Source organism: Formica exsecta, unplaced genomic scaffold (genome assembly GCF_003651465.1).
Source record: "Formica exsecta isolate Colony F162 unplaced genomic scaffold, ASM365146v1 scaffold350, whole genome shotgun sequence".
NCBI lineage: Eukaryota > Metazoa > Arthropoda > Insecta > Hymenoptera > Formicidae > Formica > Formica exsecta.
In genome coordinates, this window is record NW_021850753.1 from 48315 (window position 1) to 66919 (window position 18605).

The 18605-nt window shown below is 35.1% G+C and overlaps 2 protein-coding genes across 2 annotated transcripts in view; both read left to right on the top strand.

Moving 5' to 3' along the window:
- Positions 1 to 7151, top strand: part of LOC115238583 (protein furry) — a 33160-nt gene extending 26009 nt beyond the window's left edge. Inside the window, 16 exon segments of the mRNA XM_029812548.1 lie at positions 67 to 581; positions 736 to 1044; positions 1182 to 1350; positions 1814 to 1986; positions 2087 to 2161; positions 3766 to 3939; positions 4017 to 4154; positions 4275 to 4397; positions 4526 to 4699; positions 4777 to 4914; positions 5035 to 5219; positions 5289 to 5481; positions 5638 to 5766; positions 5768 to 5875; positions 6110 to 6611; positions 6853 to 7151. Coding sequence (XP_029668408.1) covers positions 67 to 581; positions 736 to 1044; positions 1182 to 1350; positions 1814 to 1986; positions 2087 to 2161; positions 3766 to 3939; positions 4017 to 4154; positions 4275 to 4397; positions 4526 to 4699; positions 4777 to 4914; positions 5035 to 5219; positions 5289 to 5481; positions 5638 to 5766; positions 5768 to 5875; positions 6110 to 6611; positions 6853 to 7016 — 3269 coding nt within the window. The 3' untranslated portion in view covers positions 7017 to 7151.
- Positions 7152 to 7267: 116 nt separating this feature from the next.
- LOC115238582 (A-kinase anchor protein 14-like) lies at positions 7268 to 9333 on the top strand. The gene is made up of 3 exons (XM_029812547.1): positions 7268 to 7960; positions 8035 to 8220; positions 8540 to 9333. Exons 1-3 carry the CDS (start codon positions 7937 to 7939, stop codon positions 8657 to 8659), a joined length of 330 nt encoding a protein of 109 aa, XP_029668407.1. The 5' UTR covers positions 7268 to 7936; the 3' UTR covers positions 8660 to 9333.
- Positions 9334 to 18605: the final 9272 nt, after the last annotated feature.

Genomic DNA, 18605 nt, shown 5'->3' on the forward strand with positions numbered 1-18605 from the left:
TAGCTTTAAATTGAGTTTTAATTATAGTTTACAAAGATTTTCATAAAGAGAATATTCTTATTGCAGAAGTTGACAACAGAGTCGGCGGTAATAAATATCCCAATTCGAACCTGTCGAGATCAAGATCAGCACAGTCCTTGAAATTATTGGGCGATTCCGCGACGCAAGACGACAAGATGACGATATTAGCACAACTGTTTTGGTTAGCGGTGTCTCTGCTTGAATCGGATTACGAACACGAGTTCCTTTTAGCGCTGCGACTTCTTAGTCGCGTGTTGCACAGACTACCGCTTGATCGACCAGACGCCAGAGACAAAGTTGAGAAATTACAACAACAATTACGGTGGACTTCGTTTCCTGGTGTACATGCGCTCTTATTGAAAGGATGCACTAGTCCGAATACATATGAACCTGTCGTTACATTGCTCTCTCAATTTACACCTTTGTTGGATCTACCAGTAGTCGACCCCACGCAAAGCCTCGCGTTCCCGATGAATGTTGTATCGTTGCTGCCGTACATGCTGTTGAATTATGAAGATGCTAACGAACTTTGCATCAGAAGCGCCGAAAACATTGCACAAGTAAGACTGTTTTATTAATATCTTATTTGTTATGTTAATAAAAATAATATATAATGTAATATATTGTACTACATATACTAATTATATTATTGTAATTAACTTGTGTAATTTATTGTTGTATTATGCTATTTATTATCTCTTCTCTTTCTCATAGGTAAGCGCAGAAAAGGGGAAAAAATTAGAGAATCTTGGTACAGTTATGACATTATATAGCCGGCGTACTTTTAGCAAGGAAAGCTTTCAATGGACTAAATGCGTGGTGAAATATCTTTACGATTCGTATGCTCATCTTAGTTTCAATATGCTTGCTTTCCTTGTGGAAGTCCTAGAAAAAGGTCCGAGCAGTGTGGCATTGTCGGTACTCAGTATTATACATTGCATGTTACATTATGTGGATCTAGCGTCTCCAGCTGCACAACCCATCAATACCGAACTTTTAAGAGTGATCTCTAAATATGTTGAGGTAAAGCATTGAGGCAAAGTATATCAGTTTTATGATCGCAAATAACATTTCAATACTAATTTTAAAAATATATAGCATATCAATCGACTGTGATATATGTAATCTTTTTTGTACAATTAAACAAACAAATATTTTAGGGCACTCACTGGAAAGAAGCGCTTAAAATCTTGAAGCTTGTAGTGACAAGATCGTCGACACTCGTAGCGCCACCGACGTCGATGCACGGTTCATCCTGGGATTCTTCACTGGCATCGCCACATCCTAGTTTCACTGATACAGAGATATTTACGAAAAAGGAGCTACCGGGTAAGTCCACGTACCTACTTAAATTAATGAGTATTTATTTTTCCTGGATGTATTATCGATTTTGTTTTTTCCTTTTTGTGATGCATGCACGGCACGGATGATTTATTATACAACACCCAGGTTGCGATAAAAATAACAATAGCGATAGATTGTAATCGCTTTATGAAACAAATATGTAAAACAATATTTTTCTAAGAGAATCTATAATTTATATCTCTCAAATTACATTATATTTCTTTGAATATATTACTTATGCTCCTATGTTTATGATTACTTGAATTTTTAAGATACATGTATTTGGAAGCTTTTTTTTAATAGAGCTAAAAAGTTTTATAAGAGAGAAATACATAAAGGATTATTTTTTTACATTATCACATATGTAGAAATGTAGATTTATTAATCTTATTACATAGTTCTTTAAATATTTATAATTTAGACTTGTCTATCTCATTTTAATGAATAGGAAGGACAATGGACTTCACATTCGATTTATCTCAAACGCCAGTAATCGGTCGACGTTGGTTGATTCGTCAAGGTGTTGAAGAAAAATTAATTAGTTCGCCATGTTGCTCCTTATCTTTATCGCCGGCTGACAATAGCGCCATTGCAGGATGGAAGAGACCTTGGATGTCACAGGTATAGTTATTAATTAATATGATGTAATGTATATATATTGCGTATAAATATATTGAATTATGTATATAAAATGTAAAATTAAATTCGTTCTTTATAATAGGGTCGTGTTAGAGAATGTTTAGTAAACCTGTTGACAACATGTGGCCAGAGAGTTGGATTACCAAAGAGCCCATCGGTATGTTTTCATTTTGCAAATTATTTTTTGGTTATTGATTCAAGTAGTGTGAACATTCCTTTCCTATGGTCTATGCGGATTATATACCTTATCGAAGACAATTGACTCTCATTATGTACCCCTTTCTAGGATGAGCACATTAGTTCAATGACATTGTATAGCAAGGTAAAAGGTCATTTTTAAATGCAACCAGCACACGTCCATTGTTATCCACAATAGTACGAAATATCTATACTTGTAATTAATAGCAATGTTTTTTATGAATCATACTTCCACGCTTCAGTTAGCTTCATAAAAATTTTGGTGCACTGTTGCAGGAGCAAAAAAATATATTTGTATGTCTGTGTAGGATCTTATGAAGTGGTAGTGTAACTGTCCAACACAGACATCTGAGGTCTATTATCTCGTAACACTTTGTCGTCTACTGCAATTATGGAAAAAATCACCTATTAAATAATATTATGTTAATATTTTTAGTTTGTATTTTGATCATTGCTATATAAAATTATTCAATATATACGAAGGAAAGTCATTAATTAAGTCACAAATGGATAACTATAAATGAAATAAATTAGTTTCTGATTGTAGCAAGGGTTGTTGACACAATCCAACAATCAATAATCATTTATGACATACTTAATAACTTCTTCATAAATACTATCATTTGACGACAACGTGTTATATCAGTGCAATTGATATAAAATAATGTATCATTGTCCGTGATTAATATGTATATTATTATATATGCAGGTTGCTCCAATTTAAATAATATTATGTTAATATTTTTAGTTTGTATTTTGATCATTGCTATATAAAATTACTCAATATATACGAAGGAAAGTCATTAATTAACAATTCACAAATGGATAACTATAAATGAAATAAATTAGTTTCTGATTGTAGCAAGGGTTGTTGACACAATCCAACAATCAATAATCATTTATGACATACTTAATAACTTCTTCATAAATACTATCATTTGACGACAACGTGTTATATCAGTGCAATTGATATAAAATAATGTATCATTGTCCGTGATTAATATGTATATTATTATATATGCAGGTTGCTCCAATATTATTATGTTAATTGTTAACTCTTTAATAATTTAGTGATAAATCATTATACATAACTGTTTTTTACTTTTAAACATTAAATACAAATTTAATGTGTCACTGTTTCATGGCTCATAATGTTAAAAAAGTTTATCTTTTGATATTAAAATTGCTTATTTCTTAGAATCTGATAGAAACAAATATATAATTGCAGAGCACTTTGCATATATAATTAGTAATTGTAAAACACGTATATGCACAATTGTTAAATATCTGGAACAAACTCACATAGTCAATTGGAATTGAAACATTATATTCAAGGCAATTAGCAATTGAGGGATTTAATTGAGAAGCAATAAAATATAAGTGCATGTTGTAATATTGATTATTATTGCAAAATTTTTTTTTTTGAGCCAATAATATGAAATATTATAATTATCGATTTTGTATTAAAAAAGTTGTAAAAAACATATATTTGCTTTTCATTTCTTCAATTTATTGCATTATATATATGTTTTTCATGCGTTATCAATAATATTTTTAATTTAGGTTATATTCAGTCAAAGTTCGGATTTGATGGAAAGACAATCATCCATGGCCTCTTCAACGGAAGAGGTTTCCGGTGCGAATAACGATTTGAGCGGAGGGTCTAGACGGGATGACGAGCAGTTTGGCGTATTTAAGGACTTTGACTTCCTTGAATATGAAAGTGAAAGTGTTGAAGTAAGCCATGATGCTTTATTGTAATTTCTGAGAATATAAAGAATACTAACTCAATCGCTTTCTATGAAACTTTACAGGGTGAGAGTACGGATAATTTCAACTGGGGAGTTCGACGTCGTCCTCTTAGTGAGGGAGAGGAACGAGAACCCAGTTTACGACAGTTCGAGGAAAGTTTAAGTGAAAAAACACTATCATCCAGCAAACATACAACACGGGTAAATATATAAAACTAAAAAATAACTTTTGCTTTATTATATATGATCTTTTGCTTGTAATATGTATCCTATTTTTTTCTTTTTAATATCTTCTTTATTCTTAAAATTTTGTATGTATAGCGTGGTGTGGCCGAAGAGTCATCAGACGATGAAGCCGGATCGGAATCACCTTTGGATGAAGTACCAGGAGGTGTATCCGGCACGGGCCAGGAAGCAAATAGCATCCCAGGAATATTGAGCCAATAATATGAAATATTATAATTATCGATTTTGTATTAAAAAAGTTGTCACATATATTTGCTTTTCATTTCTTCAATTTATTGCGTTATATATATGTTTTTCATGCGTTATCAATAATATTTTTAATTTAGGTTATATTCAGTCAAAGTTCGGATTTGATGGAAAGACAATCATCCATGGCCTCTTCAACGGAAGAGGTTTCCGGTGCGAATAACGATTTGAGCGGAGGGTCTAGACGGGATGACGAGCAGTTTGGCGTATTTAAGGACTTTGACTTCCTTGAATATGAAAGTGAAAGTGTTGAAGTAAGCCATGATGCTTTATTGTAATTTCTGAGAATATAAAGAATACTAACTCAATCGCTTTCTATGAAACTTTACAGGGTGAGAGTACGGATAATTTCAACTGGGGAGTTCGACGTCGTCCTCTTAGTGAGGGAGAGGAACGAGAACCCAGTTTACGACAGTTCGAGGAAAGTTTAAGTGAAAAAACACTATCATCCAGCAAACATACAACACGGGTAAATATATAAAACTAAAAAATAACTTTTGCTTTATTATATATGATCTTTTGCTTGTAATATGTATCCTATTTTTTTCTTTTTAATATCTTCTTTATTCTTAAAATTTTGTATGTATAGCGTGGTGTGGCCGAAGAGTCATCAGACGATGAAGCCGGATCGGAATCACCTTTGGATGAAGTACCAGGAGGTGTATCCGGCACGGGCCAGGAAGCAAATAGCATCCCAGGAATATTCCCGCCGTCCTCTCTCTCATTGATACCTAGTCGTACGCGTCACGATTCATCCACAAGGTCTGACACATCGTAAGTTTCTGTGTGAAAATTTTTGGAAACTTGTATATTAATCGATTTACTCGAACTTTCCGCCTACAGTGGCTCGAGCGCGGGAGATCTTGGCGATGTGACACCCTGCAACGCGTCGCCCAATCTGTCTGCATTGATGCCATTTCGACAGGTCGTACGAGATGACGCTGAAGAGATCTGGAAGCAGCAAATTCAAAATCTTATCACTCAAGCTCCATACAATACTTTAAGTTTCTTTCAATTGTTGAGCAAGATCTTGAGAGTAAGTGAAAGAAGAATATGAGAATAGTGAAAAGTGAGAAACGTGAAAGTGTTATGAAAATTAATATTGATAAATTTTTTGACAAAATATTTTAATCTTCAGTTATTTCCATTTTCTCGTGAAAAATTATTACAAAATTATGTTTTATATCGTTAGGATGTGAGCAGCAAATCCGTCGGTCTAACACGCGAGGCGAGCGCTTTACTCTGCAACGGCAGCCCGGCTTCATCTCATTTGGGTTGTCATTTATCTAGTCATGCCGAGTTACTGAGTTCAAAAGCTGAAGGTCGCTATATTCGCGAATCAGCGATTAAATGAAACGTTACGCTTTGGAATGCTTGAGGTGCAAGAACATTTGGAAACATTTCTCGATAGAAAGGACCATGCCACAGAAGTAAGTTTGGCATTTCATACTTTGTAATGATTATCTAAAACACACACACACACACACACACACACACACACACACACACACACACACACACACACACACACACACACACACACACACACACACACACACACACACACACACACACACACACACACACACACACACACACACACACACACACACACACACACACACTATATATATATATATTATAATATTTGTTTTTTTTTTTAGTGTTTGGAGGCAGCTAAAGCAACCGCTAAGCTTCAGGCATTAGGGGATAGTCACACCACAGAAGCGGGCATTGAAGAAATGCTATTGGATCTCGGCAGAGCGCTCTATAAGTTGCATTTTCAACTTTTGTTGTTAATTGAAGCGTCAAACAAAATGCTAGGAGCATTAATGACCGCCGCTAGAAACGTACAGATTCCTCTGCAGGACCTATCCGTCGAGATCGCCGTTATGAAGATAACTTTAAGTAGAGCGCTCGAAGAGAGCACTGAAAGTGAACGAGGAACACCCACTCCAACACCCAGTCCTAGTCCATTGCCAGGTACCGGAGCCGTGGAAGAAGTCGCCAGAATCGCCGAACTTTTGAGAAATGCACGGTGGTGTCCGGCACTCGAAGCTGTCAGACTGCACAGAGCACAATGGCCCGGTGATCCTTTTCATGATGACGATGATGTGACAACTGCCGTTAATATGTACTGCAAATATATAGGTCAGGATAGATCGGGTAAGTTTAAAACTCTTGCGTTATTTTATATCTTGCGCATATTTTTATATAACTCGAACAAGAAAGATGACAATAAGGAAAATATTAGCACATAATTATATTGAAAAAAAAAAATTAATTAAATATAGTATATTTTCATATATACTCGCTGCTGATTTTTAAGATATTTGCATAATTTACACTTTTGATTATAACAATAAGCGAAATAAATGTTGACTTATATATTTTCCATATGTTTTAGATATATTTGTAGTGACTAGGAAAGACGACGAGATGTCAGAAATATTTGGCAGATTGATGGAAAGCCTGTTTGAAGTACTAGCGGCTGTGACGGGATTGGAAGCGTCTACGAAAGCTGCGCGCAATCAACATGACCATTCTAATCACTCTAAAACCGACTGTTAATATGAGCTTTAAAGATATAGTATTACGAACTATTCGTTTGGATTAAAGTCGGCGTAAATGTATACATATTTAATTATCGTATATGTGTCTAGGTATCTTGTATACGATTGTAGGTAAATATACGTATATCACGCACACACGATAAACCTTCTTATATAATTATGGCGAATGCATGAAATCTGCGTATAAACGAGTTCTCCTTTTTTATTTACGCGAAGAACGTGAAAAAATGTTATCAATATATATATATATAATAATTCGGCGAAATAAATAATCGAAATCTCGAAGATATATATATATATATTCACTACCCTGCAAAATATTTAGTTAAAATGATTATGCAAAAGACGCGATCGGTATATAATATATGGTCTGCGAAAGAACATCAGTTTGAATCTTGTCAAGATGTAACACATTTCGTGAGAAGATTTATCGATTCCGCGATTACTGCTGCAATAAAGATTGTTGCTGTCATGGTTTGTTAACCTTTACGTGTGTGTCAATTATAGCGTATATATACAACTTTATATATAATTTCTATACGCTTTTATACGTTATCATTGGATCGATATCATCCCCCGTATATACCTTTTATAAATGCCCGAATTATTGTGCAATATTGGCTCACAAAAGAAAAGATCGGATTAATATAAATGTTAATAAGACATTATTATCATTATTATCATTATTATCAATTATATTATGCAATTGAATATATATATATATTTATATAATATAGTTTAATATTATAAAAATTATCTATATTACAAGGGAGAGCTATAAATTTTCTAATCGTTATTTCTATTGATCGCTTTTAATGCATTCAGGATTATCAATCCTCGTTCAATTACTTTGGAATAAAATGGCCCACGTGTGGAAAAATTAATGTGCGAAATGGCTTACGATGTGTAAAAGAAGAAATGCTCAGATGGAATCAATTACCGGTGCAATTTAAAACTGAGATTGATCATGAGAATAAAAAAGCGAAACAAATGCATTTTATTAATCTCTTTTGCAGGCTCTACAGAACTGGATGTTTCATGTAGACTTTATCGGTCTCAACAGAGAAGGGACCGCCGAATTTTATTTGTATCGTGTTCTCTGGAGCATACCCACACCGGCATATCCGGAGCCATATGTGACTGTCAGCGTGTTCTTTTGCATCGCGGCGAGTCGCGTGCAGCCGTCGCACTTTCCAGTCGACGTTAGTTTGTTATGTATATTTTCAGCTCTTTTCTTTCTCTCTTCTTTTTGTCTTGTATGTACAGGAGATTTACGTATCGGCCTAGAACAAGTAGATCTGGGTAATGTCGGGTAATATTGCATTTTAACACATGCCTTATTACAGAGTTCGAATATAATACAATATAAATATTTAAAAAATACAGATTGTGAGAGATATATTTATACGAAGTTGTAAATATCTGAAGTATAGAATGTTAGCCAGGTTTGACGTATAGATAATTGCGTGTTAAATGATATAAATCACGCACTTTTATAATTATCAAGAACTTTTTTAACAGGTTACATATGTCTTTGAAGGGCATCAATTTGTGCATCGGTTGGATGTAGCCTTTAGACCGAAGTGGCTCTACGACATTCTTGATATGAAAACCATGTTATTCAAAACTTTCACATTTTGAGATCTCTTTATATAACACTATTTAATATTTGAAATTAAATATTTCTATTAAATTATATATATTTTTTCTCATAAAGAGTTATAGAATCATAAAACTTTATTAAAATAATTTTTATCTGTGATTAATAATAACGTTTATTATTTTTTCGCTTTCCCCGAAGTTTAAATGAAAACTTGTTCATTTGCAATCTTATTTGTAAAGAAAAATTGTTTTTTTTTATCAAGAAAAAAAATTTTTATAAAAAATAATATGCGCACTTCTACCAAGAAAAAAAATTAATTTAATGAAGTCGTAATGGAAATCATTATATGTATATACATCCAAGATATACGTATACAAGCACGATACTTCTGGGCACATATCGCACCATGGGATGGGTGCAGTTTTTCTGAAGAGATTTTTAAGCCCTTGTGCACCGTGCAAATGTCGTAAAAGTAAGAGTGTCGGATTTCCGCGAATCGGGCACGCGCCATTGCCGGCCGCAATCTGGTCCAGCACCGGACGTCGGCTCATTCCGTACGGTTAAACAATAAGAGCAGGTGATACCCCCATAAGAGACTATGCATCACGCACTGTTGTATTGCCGTTTTCGATTGCACATTTACGATTTTTATGTTAACACCGCTTTTTTTACACTTGAACATTTAAAAAGAAAGTTACACATCGCTGCAGTTTATAGAATAATTATAAAAATCTCCGAGATTATATATATATATAAACTGTTTTATAATAAAATGTTATTTACATAAACTCTTTTTTCCAAGGTAATATATCTATTTATAAATCGATATCTTCATATTGCCGGCATTAATTAAATATGACATGTGGTTATCAGTAAGTGGTTGGTGGTCCCATTCATTCTCTCCCACGGTGTTAACATGTTACACGTAGCCGACCAGAAGAAGAATCTATTTACAATCCCGCAGAGGATGCTGAGGAGGTGTGAACTTTGCGTTGGTCTTCGGGCTCGATTCTGACTTCTTTCACGCATTCTTTGAATAATAAGACCGATGAACGGATGAAACAATTCGAAAACCAGAGAGGAGGGCCCTTGCTTGTGCACATGCCGGACGCCGGGAGGTCTCTCAGGAGATGCCTCAGCAGGAGCCCGAAGAGACGTCAACCCACGCGTGTTGGACATATAAAAAAAACTCGTGAACGCGCTTTTAACAGTTTCGATTTAATTCTTCCTCTCGGGCATCTGGAATTCAGAGATTTCCATTCCTGAATAAAAAATAAGATACGAATCTTTTTGGCGAGAGAATCGATAATAATTCAAAAATTATATCAAAAATCACAAGCATTATAAATATTCGCAGACAGCACAAAACGTCCTCAGGATCATCCTGAATATGTCCAGGATGGTTCAGGATATTTGTAGGATGTTTTAAGATATTATTATAAATATATTTTATGAAAATTTAATATGCATACATGATTACTTTCGGTTATGTAGGCTATTTAATATAATTTAGAAATTTTAAGTATTGTAATAAGTATTAATGTCCTATAAATGTCCCCTGGATAACCCCTGGATGTCTGTAGGATATCTGCCCTGTCTATTATATTGAATGTCCTTTGGATTTCCAGAGGACATATACATGTGCAATTAATTGTTAACATTAATTTCGTTTAATATTAATAATTGAATTTGATGCGCACATTTTCATATATTCAAAATTATTATTTATTTAATATTTCATGAGAAATGTTACTATGCGCAACATTCCATAAACTTTACAAAAAATAGTATTCAACCGCTAGTTCGTTTGTTTACCGCTATGCGACGCGCGAACTCGTATTTGAGATTTGGTCATGAGAATTATATAAAGCTTGCAAAGAGCAACTAACAGGAAATTAAAAATATAATTATTTTTTATCAGTTCAATTTTTCTGATGCAATCCCAACATAGGGAATTCAGATATTGGATTGTTTTGAAAATATTACACGACTTAAACCCGGAAGCCAAACCTAAAATATTTATGTACAGCACGAAAACCTCAAATATTAAAGAACGTGAACTATTTTTAGTATTAGATTTTTAGTATTGGCAGTAAATAACAGAACGCAATCTTAATTTATATTTAAATTTTAGAATTTGTTCTTTTTAACGTGTGAAAAATATCCCTAACATATCCTATAGAAATCCTTAAGGTGTTCCACAGGATCTCCCTGGATTCTCTAGAGGCTAGTGTACGGCTATCATTTATTCTTCCTCAGGACATCCAGAGGAGATCCGAGGATTAAAATAGGATATCCTCAGGATATCCTACATGTATGTCCTGGATGCCCTTTGGACGTCCTAAGGACATCCTTGTGCTTTCTGGGATTGTAATGTCTTCCATTCAGCAATGGATCTGCTGAAATAAAATTGAAATTGTTTATTATCCGAATTTTTTGAAGCTATACAGGATTATTAATTTTTAATAACTTTATGCGTCATGAGTTACTTTAAGCGATTAATAATTGAGTTATAAGTGTTAAACGCGTTTAACTGAAAGTTGAGACGTATCTGCGCGATCGATATGATTTTCCTTTCTTCGAAGGCACGTTTTTATAACGGGAAAAGGGGTCGGCTGTCCGTTTCTCGCTTCACAAACAATCAAATCCGACTTATCTAGGTCAAAGCGCACGATATCGTTTTAGGCCGCGGTGGCAACAACCACCGCTGCATCGCCGCCTATTTATACAGGGCGCTGGGCTTTTTGTCAGTCGCGGGGTGGTTCTCTCTGTCCTAAACATCACATCCGCCGAAATGTGTTTCCTACGCGGTGTGTTAACGCTGACCGGGAGGAGGAGGGCCTCGCGAGGGACCGAGAGGCAGCGGCGGCGAGAGGGAAGCCACAACAGGAACCACCGCTTTCTTCAGCAGCTTCAAACATCCGCTGCACCAGCCGCTGCCAGATCTCTCAGCTTACCCCCTGCCGCTTCAACTCGCGCTCAAAGGGACGCGCGCCCGTTCGTTTCCCCTTTCCACATCGGAAACGAAAGGATGCATCGAATGCGTTTTTACTTGTGGTCCTTTTTCTATGTGAGAAGTCTTTCCAAAATCTCCGCTCTATTTCCGTTTCTTCTCGTTTTGACATCGTGTTCCGTTTTGTGCGAGAGCTCAAAATCAGTGAGGAACTCAATTAACTCTTGCAACTACCCAAGTAGCAAGATGACGTCAAATAACGTCTTAATGACGTTTCTAACGTCAATAAGACGTCATTAAAACGTTATTTGACGTCATCTTGCTACTTGGGTAGTCGCACTAAGAATAAAAGATATTCTTTCTACGATCAAAAGTAAAAATACTCTTTATATACATATACATTGAACTTTCAAACATACATACCCCAGACAGCACAGAAAAGCCAAAAGACATCTTAAAGATGTCTAAAAGATAATAAGACATTTAAGTTGTTTTTTAGTCATCTTTTAGGAACATGTACTTTCTGGGACTATATACACTTATGCTTGGAAATTTGTAACAATTAAATAGATAATTAAAATTTGCGCAAGAAGTTAGTAGCTCGACACGACTTCTTTTAACGACCCAGTCATATACATATGTAATGAGAAGTTTTTCACGATCAACCGTGTTCTAGCATTTCGAGGAAAGAGGGACTGCGAGATTGTGGACCAGGGGACGATTGAACACATCGGTCTTCTCCAAGACAGGAAAAGTGAGAAGAGGGATGACCGGTGAATGTTGCACGATTGTACCGGACTCACGTGCTCGCGCGAGACAGCAGCAACAGTAGCGGGGCAGCTCGTCGAATCACCAGCTGCCGATTCGCCGAGTCGACTCCTGGAAGCACGGGATCTAAAATTAGCGGTCCCGCGACGTGGCACCCCCGCCTAGCCCTTACATGGCCACGTCATGGGCATGCACTCGGCTACTTCGAGAGTAAGAGAGAGAGAGAGAGAGAGAGAAAGAGTGAAGAAAAAAAGGGAAACAATAATAATCGCAGCTTGCCCGGCACGAGTTGATCACGCGCGAGATCTAGCAGCTGGAGCTCGTCGACACGGTTGGTCTTTGCTCTAGAAACAATCAGCGAAAGCTAAGCATTTTACATTAGCAAAGTTGAAAAGGAAATATCTATTCATATCGCGAGGTAGCTACGAAGAAAATAAAGTGTCTATTATTTCTTCAACAAGTATCCTCTTTTCTTTATATTTTAATTCATAAACGAGAAAGATCCATGGTTTTACATACACATGTTTTTAGTTTGCATCCACGTTTAACGCAAAATGTGATTATTTAATTTTGATTTTTTCATTATCTCGTGAATGTGTAAAATATATTAAATTAAATTCAAAGAGCCACATCGATATCGATATAAAATATGGATCGCGCGGTACATTTTGACTAAAATCTCTTTTTTATCATGGTACACAGGAAGTACCGCACGGGTTAGCAATGAAACACATGGCTCCCGGATGAATGAACGGCGTAATGAACGAAGTCGTTCCACATACGACAAGATAGCACGTTATTTTAATATTCTGGAAAAAAAAAACGTCTTAATGAAGTACCGAGTATCATCATGCACATGGAGATAACATACCTAATCACTTTAATATATGCTCTCATTGTTTCCTTGATTAAAGAATCAATTCATAATAAAAAATGTCAAACAACAAATATTTATGATATATTTTAGAGGTCATTTTAAAATATATTTTTGTTATACTCTTACATTGACGAGAGAACAAATGAAGTGTGCAATTAATTATTCACGTAAAAAGATACTATATCTTTTCACATGTAGAGAGTTTATTTACAAAATAATCGCTAATTAATGTCTATAAAAACTTTTTTTCTCGCTTTCTTTTTTATCATTTATACGATTTATACGATTAATTTTATTATTTTACTTATATCTTGATATAAGTAAAGTGTATTAAATAAAAAAAATTGCGCGACTAACGCAATATGAACAAAAGATTTCGCTTCAATCCGAAACGTTCGAGCAAGATCTCACGCACGCGGTTCGATTAATCGCGTTTCGCGGATCTCTCCTAGTTCATTGTCCTCCCCAAAGTACAGTACATCTCGGTAGGCCGCGTAACCCCGAAACGGGAGATCCTTTGCGGACTACTACTCCTCGTAGGAGGAACGAACCCCGTTCCGCAGTACATCTGCGTTGAGCGGATGCAGGCTGCATTTTATGACCGTCCAATGCACAACCGATTCTTATTCGTGCACCCGCACTCACACCCTCCATCGTCTCCGCTGAGCACGCGGCACAACGACTTCTATAATTAGATTTCCTTCCTTCTTTTGGGCTTAGCCACCTTCGCGGTTGCGAGTGATCTCTTCTCGACCTGCAAAATAAAGAAATTTAATTAGACTTAGATTAATTAATTACTATAATGATTTCAAAACTAATATTGACATATACATGATTCTCCAAGTATAAATAGATACATTTTAATCAGTTTTAATTAAATCTATCTTTTAAAATTAAAATGGAAAAAATAATAATTATATTAATATTTTATTATATCAAAAGTTTATATTATTTTATATGAATCGTAGATCAACCACTGCCGATCCACAGATTGACATTTGAGAGTCCAACGTTACGGCGGTTTAAAAGATCCACGCGCTCGCGTGTCCATAGAGGTTTCACATCGGCTATTTCGAACAGGTTGCGCTCGTACCTATTTTTTGATCATTGGCATCGGTCAGTCGGTCGCATCCATGGATTCTCGCGCTGTCGACACGACAGGTAGACACAAACATAATATAAACGACGGTAGTTAAATCGAGGCGCGATACATAAGTCTCGTCATGCCAAGCTGCACTATCGTCGTCATCATTTATAGATATCAGTTAATCGTTGGTAATTGGCCAAAATTTGTCTCTAAACTTGTTGCAGCCGTGTGAAATTGCGACACATTTTGATTTCTAACTAAATTGTCAGTCGGCTAACATATCTTCCAGTTAATTAGATTTTTAATAACATCTTATACATGAGCATCGTCAAGCATATTTGCTCTATTTGCTACTTCTATTAAGGACCTACACTTGTGTCAGCTGTTTTGAATTATGACGTTAGAAGCAAGTAAAATTAAGCAGTCCCTGCTTGCAACTTTCGGCATATTACATAAATAACTTGCATAAATATATAATTAATTAAATTGCTTTTTTGATAAAATTTGACATAGCATAGAAGATAATAAGAACTTGGCTATTAATTTTCAAAATAAATATACCTTTTTTTCTATATTTTAATTCATTTTTTTTAAGTCACACTAAGTATGCTTTTTTTGTAAATATTCTATTTTTCTATATTATGTAAATCACTTTACTCAACCGCTCAAGTTAAATTTAACTAAGATGAGATCTATAATGATTGCTATAAGTAAACGCATCTGGAAATTAACAATCTTCACAAGAGCTGCGTTTCCTGTTACGATATGTATTTCGTCAATGGATGAGAGATAAATTGATGATGTGTGTCCGAAATTAGTATTTGTAGATCGTAGTAAAGGAATGTCCTTGTGCAATACCGGTATTACTTATAGCAGCTTGCCAAATGACCGATTAACGTCATACCAAAAGATAAAAGTCATAATGGCAGTCAATGATAAACCTTAAGATATATTTTTATATTTGATAGAATTCAAAAAAATGTTTCTTGGAATTTTTGCATGATATACATAATACTGTATATGTATGTATATTATAATATTGTATAATACTTTAAGTTGCAAGCACAAAATATATGATAAGCAACATTTATTTTGCACTATCATACTAATTTAAATAACACATTAAAATATATTATAATAAATGAATATATAAAAATAATTGTACACATATATAATTATCCAATTGATAATTAAAAAATCGGTTTTTATAGATATGCATATAAAGAATTAAAAAATTGGAAAATCTGGAAATATAAAGAGATTTGAAGTTTTCATGCTTCAAAAAGAATTCAAAAATTGAAAATTTAGTCTTTTCTTGGGAAAACTTCAAAAATCATACATTGTAATTGCTGAATTAAAACAAGATGAAAGATTTATTTCTTGACAAGTATTTTACATATTTTCTTCAAAACTCTATTAAAAAAAATCTCTCGATCCTTATACATATGTTATGGCGCTTTGGCAACTTAAATCCGTCCCTGATCTGCATGCAAATACGAGCTAAACTTAGAGATGTCCGATTTTCCTCGTTACGACAGATCACAATTTCGTCTTCATCGACCTTAATAATTCTTTTGCTAACTTCAATTGCTATTAAAATTCCATATAATGTTAAGAAATTTTTCTATAATATTAATTATAATAAATTATTTGGAGGATAATATTGATTATTTTGTACTTGGTGCAAATCGAATTTTAAATTATTATTAATATTTTAATTGGAAATCACTTTACGAGTCTCGGAAAATGCGATACATTGTCGGGGGCAAGATTTTATGCAGTAACTTTGGGCCTCAAAGTGTTAAGATAACGGCTTAACAAGCGTACCGATTCGCGGCTGGATTCTTCAATGGGCCACTAGAAAGAAGAGAGTTTCTGAATGGGCACGCACACGCATTCTCGAAGCGCGTACGCACATATATACGTCGCGATATTCCCGTGGATCTTATAGCAGCGAGATATCAACGAACGAAAATGTGACTTCCCCCCAAACCGAGTTTATCTAATATTATACTGTTATACAAAACACACCGTAACGCACGCGATATTTGTACGAATGATTTCGAATTCTTTCGTATCGTATCATAAAATAATTATATCGTTTCATAAATTCATAATTAAAGCATAGAATTAATTTTTAAATTTTACGGAGATGTTAATACTCTTAAATATATATATATATTATAATATCAACAGTTTATTAAATTATTTCTATAAATTTTAGAAAATGCTTAATTATTTTAACTTTATTTTATTTTATTTCAAATATACGCGTGTATATATGCTATTGATCTATACAAACTTCTTTTGTTTTGTGTTTTGTATTATTCATATATTAATATTTAATAACTATTTATCTAATTTTCTGTTTATACTACAAACAAAGCGTTAAAGAATTTTGAATATTTTCTAAAATTTAATCTTGAGAAGTATGAAAGACTTTTCTACTAGGCTTTATAAAAAAAATGTGATTAAATCGCTCTAAGGCAACACTACACTGCTACCACGATGTTTCGAGATCCCATATGGACGTAAAGCCCGGGCATGTTCGTGCGCGTGGGTCGCATGCGTCTTGTAGACACACGCGTGTTAAAGGGAAGGCAGTGGAAAAGGGAACTTGAGCCGGAGATGAGACGATGGAGAGAGATGGAGAGGCTGAGCGCGTGTCGGTCGCGTGCCCATTGCCACCGGTGACTCGGTTGTATATCTGCGACCCTCTCGGGGCCTTTTAACCGCCCTTTCGCCGTTTTTCCAATGGCAAACGTCTGATGGGGAGATCTTTTCAGACAATAGCATTTCCGCCAACGATGAAGATCACCCGTCGACACATGTATCGGAGATAAAATCACGGAGATATTTAATAGATCGATGAAAATATTTTTTTCTTCTTATCACGATAAATGACAGAGACGTTTGATGTGAGATCAAAGAGAAATTGAATTTAAAATATAAAGAAATAAATGTGATTGATTGGCGTTATCCTATGGAGTATAACAATTTTTATATTATGGAAAATACTGTCATTAATATATTAATATAAAATAAGAATTCAAAGTCCAAAGGTAATTCATTCAAAAAATACGGAAATAAAATTCTATTTATAATTTTACATGTAAAATGAGTGTAATCATTTTGCATAACTCTATATATAATAGGCTATATATAAAAGGCAAAATAAACGTGCTGCATTATGATTTGTTTTCTGTGACATATGCATATGTCATGAATTATTTGTTACCAATTTAAACTGTTGTGTGTGTGTGTGTGTGTGTGTGTGTGTGTGTGTGATGATGGTACTTGTTCGTCACTGTATCATTCGAGACCATGACCTTAGTTGTTCATCGTCTAGTTCACTTCCTTTTCCTGTCACCTCCATAAAGACCGCCTGAGCAATGGTGATGAAAGAAAGGGGATAAAGACGCTGGCACGCGAATGCGCAGCCTTGACCAAGCAAAGACAGCTTGCTCTTCTAATTTTGGAAAATGATATTTCGTAGGATTTTTTTACAAAATCTTCGTTTCAACAGCTCGTCTTTTATTAACTTCATGACAAGAATTTCAAACGAGAACGGAAGCAATCAACATTACCAGCATTCTAGATAAGTAATTATCTTTGAAATCGTTGGGATATTTCTGTCATGCGCCAGATTGTCAATAATTTTTTTTTTTATAATATTGTAATTAAAAAATTTAAAGAATAAATAACATATATCTAGATCATATACTTTATAGATTATGTACGAATTAGATTCTTCTGTATATTTCTATTAATTCATGATTCCGGGACAAAGAAGGACGTAGAAAGTGAAGTATCCGGGATTAATTGTGACCGGGTCAAACTGCACGAGACGAGCCGTCTTCGCAGGTGGCAAGCAGGCATGCAAATCCGAAAAAGGAGGGTCCACGCACACGAGCACGTGCTCGTATTTTGCGAAAGGCCTTCTTTTCAGAAACGGCGCGGCGGCGGCGGCGGCAGCGGCGATCAGCTGGCGGTATTTCTTCCTTTTCTCTTCTCCGATCTTCGCAAGACTGAGGGAGAGAGAATCAGAAAAAAACGCTGAAACGGACGAAAATGAGCGTCGCCACCCCTTCTCCATTCCGCACACCCGCATCCTGTGGCAGCTTTCGTAAAAACGTTGGCCTGTCGGTCTCCATTCAAAAGCGCGAGTCACGGGGGCTCATTTACGAATTTCACGACGAATTCTACACTGGCTGAGAGCGGGGCGTCTGCAATCTCGATCGAAGAGGTAGGTATCTAAATAGAGATGAATAGATAAATACACACGAATAAAAGGAAAGA